Below are 18,361 nucleotides of genomic sequence, written 5' to 3' on the forward strand. Positions count from 1 at the left end.
AGCACCCAGTGAGCACCGTGCCCCCCCCCAGCACCCAAGGGAGCACCCAATGGGCACCAAGGACCCCAGCACCCAAGGGAGCACCCACTGGGCACTGTGGCCCACCCAGCACCCATGGGAGCACCCAGTGGACTCCGTGCCTCCCCAGCACCCATGGGAGCACCCAGCGGTCACTGAGCCCCCCCAGCACCCATGGGAGCACCCAGGAGGCACCACGGACCCCCAGCACCCATGGGAGCACCCAGTGGACTCCCTGCCCCCCCAGCACCCATGGGAGCACCCAGGAGGCACCACGGACCCCCAGCACCCACGGGAGCACCCACGGGAGCACCCACGGGCACCCACCTGTGAAGCCGGGCTGGCAGACGCAGTCGTAGCGGTCGATGCCGTCCTGGCACACGCCGTGGACGCAGGGGTCGCTGGCGCAGTCGTCGGGGTTCACCTCGCAGTTGACACCTGGCACCCAAGGGTGGCCGGGCCTCAGCACCCACCCCATGACCGGGGTGGGGCACCCAGGGGTGCAGGGCTGAGCCACATCAGGTGGGTGCCCAGGTGGGGCACCCCGGGGACACCCATTCCTGGCCCATGCTCAGGTGGGAGGTGGTGGCACCCAGTGACCACCCTGTGGTGTCACCCACTCCGTGCCCCGGTGGGACCCAACGCCATGACCAGCACCCACCCTATGTCCAGCACCCACCCAGTGCCCTGATGGGACCCAGCACCCACTTCACGGTCAGATGGGACCCAATGCCATGTCCAGCACCCACCTTATGACCAGGTAAGACCCAACGCCATGACCAGCACCCATCCCCTGACCAGTTGGGACTCAACACCATCTCCAGCACCCACCCAGTGCTCAATGGGACTCAACACCTTGTCCATCAACCACCCCGTGACCAGATGGGACCCAGCACCCTCGCCAGCACCCACCCCATGCCCAGATAAGAACCAACGCCATCGCTAGCACCCATTTCATGGCCAGGTGGGACCCAACACCATCTCCATTGACCATCCCAAGACCAGTTGGGACCCAAAAACCCCACCCAGCACCCACCCTATGCCCTGAGAAGACCCAGCACCCACCCAGTGCCTTGATGGGACCCGACACCATCTCCATCAGCCACCCCATGGACAGCTGAGACCCAACACCACCCCCGGCACCCACCCCATGCCCAGATGGGACCCAATGCCTTCTCCAGCACCCACTTCATGCCCAGATGGGACCCAGCACCATCTCCATCAACCACCCCATGACCAACTGGGAGGCAAGGCCATGTCCATCAACCATCCCATGCCCAGAGAAGACCTTATGCCTTGTCCATTGGCCACCCCAAGACCAGTTGGGACCCAACGCCACGTCCAGCACCCACCCCATGCCCAGAGAAGATCCAGCACCTTCTCCATCAACCATCCCGTGCCCAGGTGAGAGCCAACACCACTCCCAGCACCCACCCCTCGCCCAGAGAAGACCCAACACCATCTCCAGCACCCATCTCATGACCAGATGAGCCCCAACGCCACCCCCAGCACCCACCCCATGCCCAGATGAGACCCAACACCACACCCAGCACCCACTCCATGCCCAGAGAAGACCCAGCACCTTCTCCATCAACCACCCCATGCCCAGAGAAGACGCAACACAATCTCCAGCACCCATCTCATGACCAGCTGGGACCCAACACCACACCCAGCACCCACCCCACGCCCAAAGACCCAACACCACACTCAGCACCCATCTCATGACCAGATGAGCCCCAACGCCACACCCAGCACCCACCCCATGCCCAGATGAGACCCAACACCATCTCCAGCACCCACTCCATGCCCAGATGGGATCCAACACCACACCCAGCACCCACCCCATGCCCAGATGGGACCCAACACCACCCCCAGCACCCACTCCATGCCCAGAGAAGACCCAACACCATCCTCAGCACCCATCTCATGACCAGATAGGACCCAACACCACACCCAGCACCCACCCCACGCCCAGAGAAGACCCAACACCATCCTCAGCACCCATCTCATGACCAGATAGGACCCAACACCAGACCCAGCACCCACCCCATGCCCAGCTGGGACCCAACGCCACACCCAGCACCCACTCCATGCCCAGAGAAGACCCAACACCATCCTCAGCACCCACCCCATGCCCAGAGAAGACCCAACGCCACACCCAGCACCCATCTCATGCCCAGGTGAGCCCCAACACCACACCCAGCACCCACCCCATGCCCAGGTGAGCCCCAACACCACACCCAGCACCCATCTCATGCCCAGGTGAGCCCCAACGCCACACCCAGCCCCCCCCCCCCCCCCCGAGAAGACCCCCCACCCCTCAGCACCCTACCGGCGGTGCCGGGCGGGCAGTTGCACTGGTAGGCGGCGATGCGGTCGATGCACTTGCCGCCGTTGCGGCAGGGGCTGCTGTGGCACTCGTCCAGCTGGAGCTGGCAGCGGTGGCCGGTGAAGCCGGGGGCGCAGGCGCAGGAGAAGCTGGCGATGCCGTCCAGGCAGGTGCCGTGGTGGCAGGGGTCCGGCGAGCAGTCGTCCACGTTGCGCTCGCAGAGAGGACCCTCGAAACCTGGGGGGAGGGGGGGAAGGGGGTGCTGGGGGCACCCATGGGTGCAGGGTGGGCAAGGTCGGGGGGCTGGGGGCACCCGTGGGTGCAGGGTGGGCAATGCCAGGAGGTCAGGGACACCATGGGTGCAGGGTGGGCAACACCAGGAGGTCAGGGACACCATGGGTGCAGGGTGGGCAACACCAGGAGGTTGAGGACACCCATGGGTGCAAGGTGGGCAATGCCAGGAGGTCAGGGACACCATGGGTGCAGGGTGGGCAACACCAGGAGGTTGAGGACACCCACAGTGGCCAATGCCAGGAGGTTGAGGACACCCATGGGTGCAGGGTGGGCAATGCCGGGGGGCTGGGGGCACCCATGGGTGCACAGTGGGCAATATCGGGGGTTTGGGGACATCCATGGGTGCAGGGTGGGCAACACCAGGAGGTCAGGGACACCATGGGTGCAAGGTGGGCAATGCCAGGAGGTTGGGGACACCCATGGGTGCAAGGTGGGCAATGCCAGGAGGTCAAGGACACCCATGGGCGCAAGGTGGCCAACACCAGGAGGTCAGGTACACCCCTGGGTGCAAGATGGACAATGTCGGGGTTCCATGGCCGCCCATGGGTGCAGGATGGTCAATGCTGGGTTCCTTGCCCACCCATGGCTGTTGCGTTGTCAGTGCTGGCTTCCATGCCCACCCATGAGTGCCGGGTGGTCAATGCCGGGTTCCACGCCCACCCATGGGTGCTGGGGGTCCTGGGGTGGGGTGGGGGGCTCACCCTCGGCGCAGCGGCACTCGTAGCCGTTGGGGCGGTCGAGGCACTTGGCGCCGTTGCGGCAGGGGGTGCTGGCGCACTCGTCCATGTCCGTCTGGCAGGTGGGGCCCGAGAAACCTGGGTGGGGAGCACCCATGGGTGGTGGTGGTGGGGCCAGATGGGGTGGGTCCCCCCCCATGGACCCCCCCCAACTCCCCTCAGGGGACCCCCAGGCACCCCCAGAGCTCCTGCACCCCCAAGCCCAGGAGCCCGGAGGTGGTGCCCATGGGTGGGTGCCCATGGGTGGGTGCTCACGGGTGGGTGCCCACGGGTGGGTGCTCACCGGGGGGGCAGGAGCAGGAGAAGCCGTTGACCAGGTCGTGGCAGCGGCCGCCGTTGGCGCAGGGGCTGCTCTGGCACTCGTCCACCTCCAGCTCGCAGAGGGGCCCGCTGAACCCTGCACCCACCGGCACCGTCACCCCCACCCTGGCACCCACGGACACCCTCACCCCCACCCTGACACCCCCTTGCCCGCACGGGGCACCCACTGCCTGCGCAAGCGGAGGTGAATTCTGCTCGGCCCCACCAGGACCCATGGCAGGACCCATCCCCCTACCACGTCCCGTAGCAGCACCCTCCCTAGGTCCCACCCCATGTTCCACACCCATTCCAGCACCCATCCCAAGTCCCACCCCAAACCCCACCATGACCCACACCAGCACCCATCCCAGGTCCCACACCACATCCCATAACCCCACCACGACCCACAGCAGGTCCCATACCAGGTCCCATAGCCACCCCAGCACCCATCCCAGGTCCCACACCCATCCCAGGACCACACCAGGTCCCACATCCCCACCAGGACCCTCTCCAGGTCCCATAACCACACCAGCACCCATCCCAGGTCCCACCCCAGGTCCCACCCCAGGTCCCATGTCCACCCCAGCACCCATACCATGACCCACACGCACCCCAGCACCACCCTCGGTCCCACACCACGTCCCATAACCACACCAGCACCCATCCCAGGTCCAGCACCCATCCCAGGACCACACCAGGTCCCACATCCCCACCAGGACCCTCACCAGATCCTGCACCCACCGCAACACCCATCCCAGGTCCCACACCAGGTCCCATATCCCCACCAGCACCCATGCCAGGTCCCACCCCCACCCCAGGACCCTCAACACATCCCACCCCAGGTCCCATGTCCACCCCAGCACCCATACCATGACCCACACGCGCCCCAGCACCACCCTCGGTCCCACACCACGTCCCATAACCACACCAGCACCCATCCCAGGTCCCATGCACATCCCAGGTCCCACCCCAGGTCCCATAACCCCACCAGGACCCTCAACAGGTCCCATATCCCCACCAGCACCCATCCCAGGTCCTGCACCCATCGCAGGTCCCACCCCAGGTCCCACCCCAGGTCCCACATCCCCACCAACACCCATCCCAGGACCACCCCAGGTCCCACATCCCCACCAACACCCATCCCAGGTCCTGCACCCATCCCAGGTCCCACATCCCCACCAGCACCCATCCCAGGACCACCCCAGGTCCCACATCCCCCCCAGCACCCATCCCAGGTCCCACCCCAGGTCCCACATCCCCCCAGCACCCATCCCAGGTCCTGCACCCATCCCATTTCCCACATCCCCACCAGCACCCATCCCAGGACCACCCCAGGTCCCACATCCCCACCAGCACCCATCCCAGGTCCCATCCCAGGTCCCACATCCCCACCGGCACCCATCCCAGGTCCTGCACCCACCCCAGGTCCCACATCCCCCCCAGCACCCATCCCAGGACCACCCCAGGTCCCACATCCCCCCAGCACCCATCCCAGGTCCCACCCCAGGTCCCACATCCCCACCAGCACCCGTCCCAGGACCACCCCAGGTCCCACATCCCCACCAGCACCCATCCCAGGACCACCCCAGGTCCCACATCCCCACCAGCACCCATCCCAGGCCCCACCCCAGGTCCCACATCCCCCCCAGCACCCATCCCAGGTCCCACCCCAGGTCCCACATCCCCCCAGCACCCATCCCAGGTCCCACCCCAGGTCCCACATCCCCACCAGCACCCATCCCAGGACCACCCCAGGTCCCACATCCCCACCAGCACCCATCCCAGGACCACCCCAGGTCCCACATCCCCCCAGCACCCATCCCAGGCCCCACCCCAGGTCCCATATCCCCCCCAGCACCCATCCCAGGACCACCCCAGGTCCCACATCCCCACCAGCACCCATCCCAGGCCCCACCCCAGGTCCCACATCCCCCCAGCACCCATCCCAGGACCACCCCAGGTCCCACATCCCCCCAGCACCCATCCCAGGCCCCACCCCTGGTCCCACATCCCCACCAGCACCCATCCCAGGACCACCCCAGGTCCCACATCCCCCCAGCACCCATCCCAGGACCACCCCAGGTCCCACATCCCCCCAGCACCCATCCCAGGACCACCCCAGGTCCCACATCCCCCCCAGCACCCATCCCAGGACCACCCCAGGTCCCACATCCCCCCCAGCACCCATCCCAGGACCACCCCAGGTCCCACATCCCCACCAGCACCCATCCCAGGTCCTGCACCCACCCCAGGTCCCACATCCCCCCAGCACCCATCCCAGGTCCCACCCCAGGTCCCATATCCCCCCCAGCACCCATCCCAGGTCCCACCCCAGGTCCCACATCCCCCCCAGCACCCATCCCAGGACCACCCCAGGTCCCACATCCCCCCCAGCCCCCATCCCAGGCCCCACCCCAGGTCCCACATCCCCCCAGCACCCATCCCAGGACCACCCCAGGTCCCACATCCCCCCAGCACCCATCCCAGGCCCCACCCCTGGTCCCACATCCCCACCAGCACCCATCCCAGGACCACCCCAGGTCCCACATCCCCCCAGCACCCATCCCAGGACCACCCCAGGTCCCACATCCCCCCAGCACCCATCCCAGGACCACCCCAGCTCCCACATCCCCCCAGCACCCATCCCAGGTCCCACCCCAGGTCCCACATCCCCCCAGCACCCATCCCAGGTCCTGCACCCACCCCAGGTCCCACATCCCCCCAGCACCCATCCCAAGACCACCCCAGGTCCCACATCCCCCCCAGCACCCATCCCAGGTCCCACCCCAGGTCCCACATCCCCACCAGCACCCATCCCAGGTCCTGCACCCATCCCAGGTCCCACATCCCCCCCAGCACCCATCCCAGGACCACCCCAGGTCCCACATCCCCCCAGCACCCATCCCAGGACCACCCCAGGTCCCACATCCCCCCCAGCACCCATCCCAGGACCACCCCAGGTCCCACATCCCCCCCAGCACCCATCCCAGGACCACCCCAGGTCCCACATCCCCACCAGCACCCATCCCAGGTCCTGCACCCACCCCAGGTCCCACATCCCCCCAGCACCCATCCCAGGTCCCACCCCAGGTCCCACATCCCCCCAGCACCCATCCCAGGACCACCCCAGGTCCCATATCCCCCCCAGCACCCATCCCAGGTCCCACCCCAGGTCCCATATCCCCCCCAGCACCCATCCCAGGTCCCACCCCAGGTCCCACATCCCCCCCAGCACCCATCCCAGGACCACCCCAGGTCCCACATCCCCCCAGCACCCATCCCAGGACCACCCCAGGTCCCACATCCCCCCAGCACCCATCCCAGGACCACCCCAGGTCCCACATCCCCCCCAGCACCCATCCCAGGACCACCCCAGGTCCCACATCCCCCCAGCACCCATCCCAGGACCACCCCAGGTCCCACATCCCCCCCAGCACCCATCCCAGGCCCCACCCCAGGTCCCACATCCCCACCAGCCCCCATCCCAGGTCCCACCCCAGGTCCCACATCCCCCCAGCACCCATCCCAGGTCCCACCCCAGGTCCCACATCCCCACCAGCACCCATCCCAGGACCACCCCAGGTCCCACATCCCCACCAGCACCCATCCCAGGACCACCCCAGGTCCCACATCCCCCCAGCACCCATCCCAGGCCCCACCCCTGGTCCCACATCCCCACCAGCACCCATCCCAAGACCACCCCAGGTCCCACATCCCCCCAGCACCCATCCCAGGTCCCACCCCAGGTCCCACATCCCCACCAGCACCCATCCCAGGTCCTGCACCCATCCCAGGTCCCACATCCCCACCAGCACCCATCCCAGGCCCCACCCCAGGTCCCACATCCCCACCAGCACCCATCCCAAGACCACCCCAGGTCCCACATCCCCCCCAGCACCCATCCCAGGACCACCCCAGGTCCCACATCCCCCCAGCACCCATCCCAGGACCACCCCAGGTCCCACATCCCCCCCAGCACCCATCCCAGGACCACCCCAGGTCCCACATCCCCCCCAGCACCCATCCCAGGACCACCCCAGGTCCCACATCCCCACCAGCACCCATCCCAGGACCACCCCAGGTCCCACATCCCCACCAGCACCCATCCCAGGACCACCCCAGGTCCCACATCCCCCCAGCACCCATCCCAGGACCACCCCAGGTCCCACATCCCCACCAGCCCCCATCCCAGGTCCCACCCCAGGTCCCACATCCCCACCAGCACCCATCCCAGGTCCCACCCCAGGTCCCATATCCCCACCAGCACCTATCCCAGGTCCCACCCCAGGTCCCACATCCCCACCAGCCCCCATCCCAGGTCCCACCCCAGGTCCCACATCCCCCCCAGCACCCATCCCAGGTCCCACCCCAGGTCCCACATCCCCCCAGCACCCATCCCAGGTCCCACCCCAGCTCCCACATCCCCCCAGCACCCATCCCAGGACCACCCCGGGCCCCGCCCCAGCGCCCCCATGGGTGGCCCCCCACCGGCCATGCAGATGCAGGTGAAGCGCCCGATGCGGTCCAGGCAGGTGGCCTGGTTGCGGCAGGGCCCCGACAGGCACTCGTTGACGTCGCTCTCGCAGCGCGGCCCCGCGTAGCCCCGCCCGCAGCGGCACTCGAAGGACCCTTGGGTGTTGACGCAGCGCCCAAAGTGCTCGCAGGGGTTGGCGCCTGGGGGGGAAGGGAGGGGTCAGCACCCATGGGTGGCACCCACCCATGGGTGCTCCCCTTCTTGGGTCCATTGCTGTGGTGATCACTCATGGAGGTGCACCCTCGCCTCTGCTCTCTGCCCATGCGTGCCCATGGGGGTATCACCATGACTGGCGGTCCTACCATCACCCATGGGTGCCCCCCACCCATGGGTGTCCCCAACACCCATGGGTGCTCCCCTGCCATGGCTATTGCTCATGGAAGTGCAGTCCTGCCTGTGCTTTCTGCCCATGGATGACCCCCCCCACCACCACGAATGGATGTCCCACCACCACCCATGGGTGCCCACCACCCCTAGGTGCCCCCCCACCCATGGGTGCTCCCCTTCTTGGGTCCATTGCCATGCTTGTCATTCATGGGCGTGCATCCTTGCCTCTGCTCTCTGCCCATGCGTGCCCACCATTCATGGTGACATCACCATGACTGGAGGCCCTACCACCACCCATGGGTGCCCCCAACACCCATGGGTGCTCCCCTTCTTGGGTCCATTGCCATGGTGATCACTCATGGAGGTCCACCGTGCTCTCTGCCCATGCGTGCCCACCATTCATGGTGGTATCACCACGGTGGTGTCACCACGAATGGATGCCCTACCACCACCCATGGGTGCCCCCCACCCACCGATGGAGCACTCATCGACGTCCTGGTCGCAGGCGCCGCCGGTGAAGCCGGGGGGGCAGGTGCAGATGGCGCGGCCGTTGACGGGGTTGGTGTCGCAGATGGCGTCCTTGTGGCACGGGTTGCTGACGCAGGCGTCGTCCAGGTGGCACAGCAGGCCTGGCACCCACCGGGGCGTCAGGGCACCCATGGGTGCAGGACCCCCCCCCAGTGGGTGCTCACCCCATGCTGGGGCCACCCGACCTCTGCCAAAGCCACCCCAGGGTGCCCAAAGGGTGATGGCCGTGCCATGTTGGTGCCACCCAACCCATGCCAAGGCCACCCCAGTGGGTGCTCACCCCATGCCAGGGTGCCCACCCCATGCTGGGGCCACCCAACCTCTGCCAAAGCCACCCCAGGGTGCCCACCCCATGCCAAGAAGGGTGACCATGGGTGCTTAACCCACACTGGAGGTGTCCACCCCATGCCAGTGCCACCCAACCCATGCCAAGGCCACCCCAGGGTGTCCACCCAATGCCTGGGGTGCCCATGGGTGCTTGACCCATGCCAGGGGTTCCCACCCAAGACCAGGGTGCCCAAGGGTGGTGCCCACCCCGTGCTGGTGCTACCCAACCCATGCTGAGGCCACCCTAGGGTGCCACCCCACACCAGGGTGCCCTTGGATGCCCCCACCCCATGCCAGGGTGCCCTTGGGGATGTCCACCCCATGCCAGGGTGCACTTATGGGTGCTCACCCCATGTCAAGATGCTCTTAGAGGTCCCCAACCCCATGCCAGGGTGCACCTATGGGTGCCCACCCCATGCTAGGGTGCTCTTGGAGGTCCCCACCCCATGCCTTGGTCCCCTGGCAGATGTCCACCTCATGCCAGGGTGCCCTTGGCTGTCCCCACCCCAGGGTGCACATGGCGGGGGGGCTCCTACCCCACACCAGGTTGCCCTACGAGGTCCCCACCCTCAGGGGTGCCCCCCCAGCACCCTCCCTCTCCCCTCACCCGTCTTGCCCATGGGACAGGCGCAGTAGAAGGAGGCGACGCGGTCGTGGCAGGTGGCCCCGTTGAAGCAGACGGTGGTGGCGCAGTCGTCGATGTTCTCGCTGCAGCTCTCCCCCGTCCAACCGTTGACGCAGACGCAGGTGTGGCCACCTTGGGTGTTGAAGCAGGTGCCCCCGTTGTGGCAAGCGTTGGGTTGCAGTTGGCACTCGTCCACGTCCTCGGTGCAGAACTGGCCTGGGGGGGGTGGGGGGTGGGACATGGAGGGGGTGGGGTCAAGCAGGTCTTGGTGAGCAACCTGAGGAACCTTCTTGGAGATCACCTGAGAAGATCTCAGGGACCCCCTTGGGCTGCCTTCTGCTGACCACCTCAGGGGCCGCCTTGGTGACCACCTCTAGAGCCACCTCAGGGACCACCTTGGTCACCACCCCACTGACCACCTCAGGGACCACCTTGGTGACCACCTCAGGGACCACCTTGGTCACCACCCCACTGACCACCTCAGGGACCTCCTTGGTGACCACCTCAGGGACCACCCCACCGACCACCTCAGGGACCTTCTTAGTGACCACCTTGGTCACCACCCCACTGACCACCTCAGGGACCTCCTTGGTGACCACCTCTAGAGCCACCTCAGGGACCATCCTGGTCTGCACCTCACTGACCATCTTGGAGACCACCATGGGCACCTCCTTGGGGACCACCTTGGGGACCAGCATGGGGCCGCCCGGGTCCCCACCCTGCTGACCACCTTGAGGACCACCTTTGGGGCTGCCTTGGGGACCTCCTTGGTGACCACCTCAGGGACTACCCTGATCTGCACCTCACTGACCACCTTGGGGACTACCTCTGGGACCACCATGGTCCCCATCTCCGTGACCACCTTGGGGACCTCCATGGTGACCACCTCCAGGACCATCTCAGGGACCACCTTGGTCCCCACCCTGTGGACCTCCTTGGTGTCCACTTCTGGGATCATCTCAGGGACTATCCTGGTCCCCATCTCGGTGACAACCTTGGGGACCACCTTGGAGGCAACCTCAGAGACGGCCTTGGTGGTCACCTCGGTGCCCACCTCGATGACCACCCTGGTGCCCACCTCAGTGCCCATCTTGGTCCATGCCCAAGTGCCCACCTTGCTGCCCACCCTGGTGACCACCTCCCTCCCTATCTTGTTGCCCACCCTGGTCTCCGATGGCCACCCTGGGGTGCCCACCCGGGTGCCCACCTCAGTGACCACCTTGGTCCCCACCTTGATGCCCACCCTGGTGCCCACCCTGGTGCCCACCCCAATGCTCACCCTGGTCCCCACCTTGACACCCACCCTGGTGACCACCTCCCTCCCCACCTCGATGCCCACCTCCATGCCCACCCTGGTGACCACCTCCCTCCCTATCTGGTTGCCCACCCTGGTGTCCAATGCCCACCCTGAGGTGCCCGCCCTGGTGACCACCTCAGTGACCACCTTGGTCGCCACCTTGACGCCCACCCTGGTGCCCACCTCCCTCCCCACCTTGGTCCCCACGTCCATGCCTGCCCTGGTGACCACCTCACTCCCTATCTGGTTGCCCACCCTGGTGTCCAATGCCCACCCTGAAGTGTCCGCCCTGGTGCCCACCTCAATCCCCACCTCCATGCCCACCCTGGTGACCACCTCACTCCCTATCTGGTTGCCCACCCTGGTGTCCAATGCCCACCCTGAGGTGCCCACCCTGGTGCCCACCTTAATCCCCACCTTGATGCCCACCTCCATGCCCGCCCCGGTGACCACCTCCCTCCCTATCTGGTTGCCCACCCCGATGCCCGACGCCCACCCTGAGGTGCCCGCCCTGGTGACCACCTCAATCCCCACCTCCATCCCCACCTCCATGCCCACCCTGGTGACCACCTCCCTCCCTATCTGGTTGCCCACCCTGGTGTCCAATGCCCACCCTGAGGTGCCCGCCCTGGTGCCCACCTCAGTGACCACCTTGGTCCCCACCTTGACGCCCACCCTGGTGCCCACCTCCATCCCCACCTCCATGCCCGCCCTGGTGACCACCTCCCTCCCTATCTGGTTGCCCAGCCCGGCGCCCCACGCCCCCCCGGGCGCCCCCCCGGGCGCCCCCCCGGGTGCCCCCTACCCGTCCACTCGGGGGGGCACTGGCAGTTGTAGGTGTTGACCCCGTCCACGCAGGTGCCCCCGTGGAGGCACTTGTGCCCGGGGCAGTCGTCCACGTTGGTCTCGCAGGTGGGACCCTCGAAACCTTGGGCACCCCGAGGGTCAGGGTGGGGCCCGGGACCCCCCCCCCCACGCCCGGGACCCCCCCCCCCCCATGACAGGGACCCCCCCCCCCCCAATCCACGGCCACCCTGGACCCCCCCAACCCATCACCGGGGAGCCCCGCAGATGCCGAGGGTGATGGGTGCCAAGGACCCCCCACCCATGCCAGGGGCCCTCGGAGACCCCCACCCGCTTCCAGGGACCCCCAAGGACCCCCCCCCCCAGTTTTTAGGGCTCCCCAGGGACCCCCACCCACTTCCAGGGACCCCCCGCCCAGTCCCAGGACCACCCATAACCCCCAATAGGTGCCAGGGACCCCCCAGGGACCCCCACCCCGTCCCAGGACCACCCATAACCCCCGCCCCCCAGTGCCAGGGACCCCCAGGGACCCCCACCCAGTTTTTAGGGCTCCCCAGGGACCCCCACCCACTTCCAGGGACCCCCCACCCAGTCCCAGAGACCACCCATAAGCCCCCAGTAGGTGCCAGGGACCCCCACACCCAGTGCTAGGGACCCCCCTCAGGGACCCCCACCCACTTCCAGGGACCCCCAGGGACCCCCACCCAGTTTTTAGGGCTCCCCAGGGACCCCCCACCCACTTCCAAGGACCCCCCCCCCCCCAGTTTTCAGGGCTCCCCAGGGCCCCCCCGCCCCCCATTGCCCCCTCCCACCCCAAGCGAGCCCCGGCCCCGGCGCCCCCCGCCCCCCGGCAGCACCCATGGGTGCCGGCACCCACCGGGCAGGCAGGCGCAGTCGAAGGACCCCTCCCCCAGCTGGCGGCAGGTGCCCCCGTTCAGGCAGGGGGAGGGGGCGCAGGGGGGGGGAGGGGGGCGTCTCCAGGGGGGTGCAGTCGGGATCTGGGGGGGGGGTGCTGTTGGGTGGGGGCTGGGCACCCATGGGTGCCCACCAGCACCCTCCCCATGGAGCCCCCTCCCCATAGGACCCCCCCCTGCACCCCCCTCTTGGCCCCCCCCTCACTCCATGGGACCCCCCCCCAATGGGGACCCCCCCCCCCACCCCATTGGGGTCCCCCCTTCACCCTTGGGGTCCCCCCCACCCATGGGACCCCATTGGGACCCCCCCCACCCATGGTCCATCCCCCCCATTGCCCCCCAGGACCCCCACCCATGGGACCCCCCCCCCACCCATAGTCTGCCTCCCCTCGTTGTCCCCCCCACCCATGGTCCCTCTCCCCCCCATTGCCCCCCAGGCCCCCCCCACCCATGGGACCCCCACCCCTGGGACCCCCCCACCCATGGGACCCCCACCCCTGGTCCATCCCTCCCCATTGCCCCCCAGGCCCCCCCCACCCATGGGACCCCCCCTACCCCTGGGACCCCCCCCCCCCCCATGGGACCCCCACCCCTGGGACCCCCACCCCTGGTCCCTCTCCCCCATTGCCCCCCGCCCCCCCCCCCCGGGACCCCCCCCCCATGGTCCCTCTCCCCCCCATTTCCCCCATGGGACCCCCACCCCTGGTCCATCCCCCCCCATTGCCCCCCAGGCCCCACCCACCCATGGGACCCCCCACCCCTGGGCCCCCACCCATGGTCCATCTCCCCCCCATTGCCCCCCCCATGGGACCCCCCACCCCTGGGCCCCCCGACTCACGGCGGGCGCCGGGGGGGCAGAGGCAGCGGGGGCGCAGGGTGCCCTGGCGCAGGGTGCTCTGGCAGAGCCCCCCGGGGGGGCAGGGCGAGGGGGTGCAGGGGTCCCGCAGCTGGCACCGCGCCCCCAGCACCCCCGGCTGGCACCTGCGGGGCGGCAGCTGAGACCCCCGGCACCCATGGGACCCCCGGCACCCGTGGGGGACCCCAGCACCCATGGGAGACCCATGGCACCCATGGGAGACCCCAGCACCCATGGGAGACGCACGGCACCCGTAGGGGACCCCCGGCACCCATGGGAGACCCCAGCACCCATGGGAGACCCATGGCACCCATGGGAGACCCTCAGCACCCATGGGAGACGCACGGCACCCGTAGGGGACCCCCGGCACCCATGGGAGACCCCAGCACCCATGGGAGACCCCAGCACCCATGAGACCCCCAGCACCCATGGGACCCCCAGCACCCATGGGAGACCCATGGCACCCATGGGAGACCCCAGCACCCATGAGACCCCCAGCACCCATGGGAGACCCATGGCACCCATGGGGGACCCCAGCACCCATGGGGGACCCGCAGCACCCCTGGGACCCCCCAACACCCGTGGGAGACCCATGGCACCCATGGGAGACCCCCGGCACCCATGGGGGACCCACGGCACCCGTTGGGGACCCGCGGCACCCCTGGAACCCCCCAACAACCGTGGGAGACCCACGGCACCCATGGGAGACCCCCAGCATCCATGGGATGCCCCAGCACCCATGGGAGACCTGCGGCACCCGTGGGACCCCGCGGCACCCGTGGGAGACCCATGGCACCCGTGGGGGACCCGCAGCACCCCTGGGGCACCTGCATCCCCATGGGACCCCCCGACACCCATGGGACCCCCACCCCACCCATGGGCCCCCCACCGCCCCCCAAGCGTGGGGGGCTCCCATGGGTGCCCCCCTCCCCCCCCGAGGGACAGGGACTGGGGGGGAGGGGCAGGGTGCCAGGGCCGCGCCCCTCCCCCCCCGGGGAACCCAGGCGTCCGGGCGGGGGGGGGAGGGGCGGGGCGGGGGGGGAGGGGCGGGGGGGCACCCTGGGAACGTGGCCCCGGGCGGGCTCCCACGGCCCCTCCCCCCCCCGCCCCGTCCTGCCCGGGCAGGCAGCGCCCCTCCCCCCGCCCGCGGGGGGGCCGGGGTGCTATGGGGGGGTATGGGGGTGCTATAGGGGGGTGTGGGTGCTGTGGGGGGGTATAGGGTGCTATAGGGGGGTATGGGTGCCATGGGTGCTGGGGGGTGCTATAGGGGGGTGTGGGTGCCATGGGGTGCTATGGGGGTGCTATAGGGGGGTGTGGGTGCCATGGGTGCTGGGGGGGGTGCTATAGGGGGGTGTGGGTGCCATGGGTGCTGGGGGGGGGTGCTATAGGGGGGTGTGGGTGCCATGGGGTGCCATGGGGTGCTATAGGGGGGTATGGGTGCCATGGAGTGCTCTAGGGTGCTATAGGGGGATATGGGGGGGGACGGGGTGCTGGGGGGGGTATGGGTGCCATGGGGTGCTATAGGGGGGTATGGGGTGCCATGGGGGGGGTATAAGGGTTCTATAGGGGGGGTATGGGTGCCACGGAGTGCTCTAGGGTGCTATAGGGGGGTATGGGTTCCATGGGGTGCTGTGGGGGGGTATGGGTGCCATAGAGTGCTCTAGGGTGCTATAGGGGGGTATGGGGGGGTACAGGGTGCTGGGGGGAGTATGGGTGCTATAGGGTGCTATAGGGGGGTATGGGTGCCATGGGTGCTGGGGGGGGTATGGGGGGGTGTGGGTGCCATGGGGTGCCATGGGTGCTATAGGGGGGTGTGGGTGCCATGGGGAGCTATAGGGGAGTGTGGGGGTGCTATGGGGGGGGTATGGGTGCCACGGAGGGGGTGTGTGGGGTGCCATAAGGGTGCCATGGGGGGTTATGGGTGCCATGGGGGGGCTGTAGGTGCCATGGGGGGGTATGGGGTGCTATAGGGGTGCTGTGGGGTGCGATAGGGGGGGTATGGGGGTGCTATAGAGGGGGGTATGGGGGGGTGTGGGTGCTATGGGGTGCTGGGGGGGCTGTGGGGGCCCTGGGGGGGGATGGGGTGCTGTGGGGGGGGGTGTGGGGTGCCGTAGGGGAGCTATAGGGGTGCTGGGGGGGTGCTGGGGGGGTGCTGGGGGGGGGTGTGGCAGCCACGGGGGGTATGGGTGCTGTGGGGGGGTGTGGGGCGCCGTGGGGCACCCGTGGGTGGGGGTCACTCACAGGCAGGCGGTCCGGCCCTGGGGGTCCAGCACGCAGAGCCCCCCGTTCTCGCAGGGCGGGGGCCCCCTCGGGGCACGGCAGCACTGGGGGGGCGGGGGGGGGGGTCAGCCCCACGGCACCCCCCGCCCCACGCGCTGCCCCAGAGACCCCCTGCCCCATGGACCCCCCCCCGCCCCCATGGACCCCCCCCGCCCCCACGGCACCCCCGCCCCACGCGCTGCCCCAGAGACCCCCCGCCCCAGAGCCCCCCCCCGCCCCATGGACCCCCCCGCCCCATGGACCCCCCCCCGCCCCACACGCTGCCCCAGAGACCCCCCCCTGCCCCATAGCCCCTCCCCCCCGCCCAACACGCTGCCCCAGAGACCCCCCTGCCCCATAGCCCCTCCCCCCCCGCCCCACACGCTGCCCCATAGACCTCCCCCTGCCCCATGGACCCCCCCCCACCCCACATGCTGCCCCATAGATCCCCCCTGCCCCATAGCTTCCCCCCCCGCCCCATAGACCCCCCTGCCCCACACACTGCCCCATAGACCCCTCTGCCCCATAGACTGCTCCATAGATCCCCCCCCGCCCCACAGATCCACTGCTGTCCCATGGACCCCCCCCTGCCCCATAGATTCCCCCCCCGCCCCATGCACTACCCCATAGATCCCCCCCTGCCCCATAGATCCCCCCTGCCCCACACGCTGCCCTCCACATCCCTGCCCCCCACCCCCCCGCCCCTCCCCCCCCGGAGGGACCCAAGGGTCCCAAGGCCGTGGGAAGAGCGGGGGAGGGGCAGCTGGGGTCACCCGGGGTCACCCACGTCACCCCCAACCCGTTGGGGGAGGGGGGGAGGGGAGCACGGGGTCCCGCGGGGGCGGGGGGAGGGGGGAGCGTGAGGGGCGCTGCACACGCGCGGCCTTGCACACGCATCCGGCACACGCATGGCACACGCAGCCTGCACGTGCACACGCATCCGACACGTGCACACGCATTGCACACGCATTGCACACGCGTCCTGCACGTGCACACGCATTGCACACGCATTGCACACGCACCCTGCACGTGCACACGCATTGCACACACATTGCACACGCACCCTGCACGTGCACACGCATTGCACACGCATGGCACCACACACGGCACACGCACCCTGCACGTGCACACGCATTGCACACGCATTGCACACAGCATCCGGCACGTGCACACGCATTGCACACGCATGGCACACGCATCCGGCACGTGCACACGCATGGCACATGCATGGCACACGCAACCTGCACACGTGCACGCATTGCACACGCATTGCACACGCGTCCTGCACGTGCCCACGCATTGCACACGCATGGCACACGCATCCGGCACGTGCACACGCATGGCACACGCATGGCACATGCGTCCTGCACGTGCACACGCATGGCACACACACCGCACACACAGGGCCTTGCACACACACCGCACGTGCGTCCTGCACACGCACTGCACACCCACATTTTCTGTGCGTGCATTGCTCGTGCACACTGCACACGCGTGGCCTTGCACATGCATTGCACACGCACCCTGCACACGCACACATGTTCTGTGCATGCATTGCACACGCATCCTGCACACGCACAGCCTTGCACACGCACCGCACGCGCATCCTGCACATGCACACGCATTGCACACGAATTACACACACATCCTGCACACGCACACGCATTGCACACGCATTGCACACGCATCCTGCACACGCACACGCATTGCACACGCCTTGCACACGCATCCGGCACGTGCACACGCATTGCACACACATTGCACACGCATCCTGCACATATGTGGCCTTGCACATGCACTGCACACGCATCCTGCACACGCACACGTGTTCTGTGCATGCATTGCACACGAATCCGGCACATGCATTGCACATGCACGGCCTTGCACACGCACCGCACGCGCATCCTGCACACGCACACGCATTGCACACGCATCCCGCACACGCGTGGCCTTGCACACACACTGCACATGCATTGCACACGCATTGCACACGCACGGCCCAGCACATGCACTGCACACGCACCCTGCACATGCACACGTGTTCTGTGCATGCGTTGCACACGCACGGCCTTGCACATGCACCGCATGCACATCCTGCACACGCGTGGCCTTGCACACGCACCCTGCAGATGCATCCTGCACGTGCATTGCTCATGCACAGCCTTGCACAGGCATCCCGCACACGCGTGGCCTTGCACACACACTGCACATG

General features: G+C 68.5%; 1 protein-coding gene across 1 annotated transcript in view; it reads right to left on the reverse strand.

Moving 5' to 3' along the window:
* NOTCH3 (notch receptor 3) overlaps positions 1 to 18,361 on the reverse strand; it is a 50,354-nt gene that overhangs the window by 28,065 nt on the left and 3,928 nt on the right. The window contains 11 exon segments of the mRNA XM_082334151.1: positions 346 to 456; positions 2,351 to 2,584; positions 3,343 to 3,456; positions 3,662 to 3,775; positions 8,167 to 8,352; positions 9,013 to 9,168; positions 10,002 to 10,235; positions 12,122 to 12,244; positions 12,998 to 13,118; positions 13,873 to 14,015; positions 16,132 to 16,214. Of these exon segments, the coding sequence (XP_082190277.1) occupies positions 346 to 456; positions 2,351 to 2,584; positions 3,343 to 3,456; positions 3,662 to 3,775; positions 8,167 to 8,352; positions 9,013 to 9,168; positions 10,002 to 10,235; positions 12,122 to 12,244; positions 12,998 to 13,118; positions 13,873 to 14,015; positions 16,132 to 16,214 (1,619 nt within the window).

The sequence above is a fragment of the Platalea leucorodia genome (assembly GCF_965183815.1).
Source record: "Platalea leucorodia genome assembly, chromosome: 29".
NCBI lineage: Eukaryota > Metazoa > Chordata > Aves > Pelecaniformes > Threskiornithidae > Platalea > Platalea leucorodia.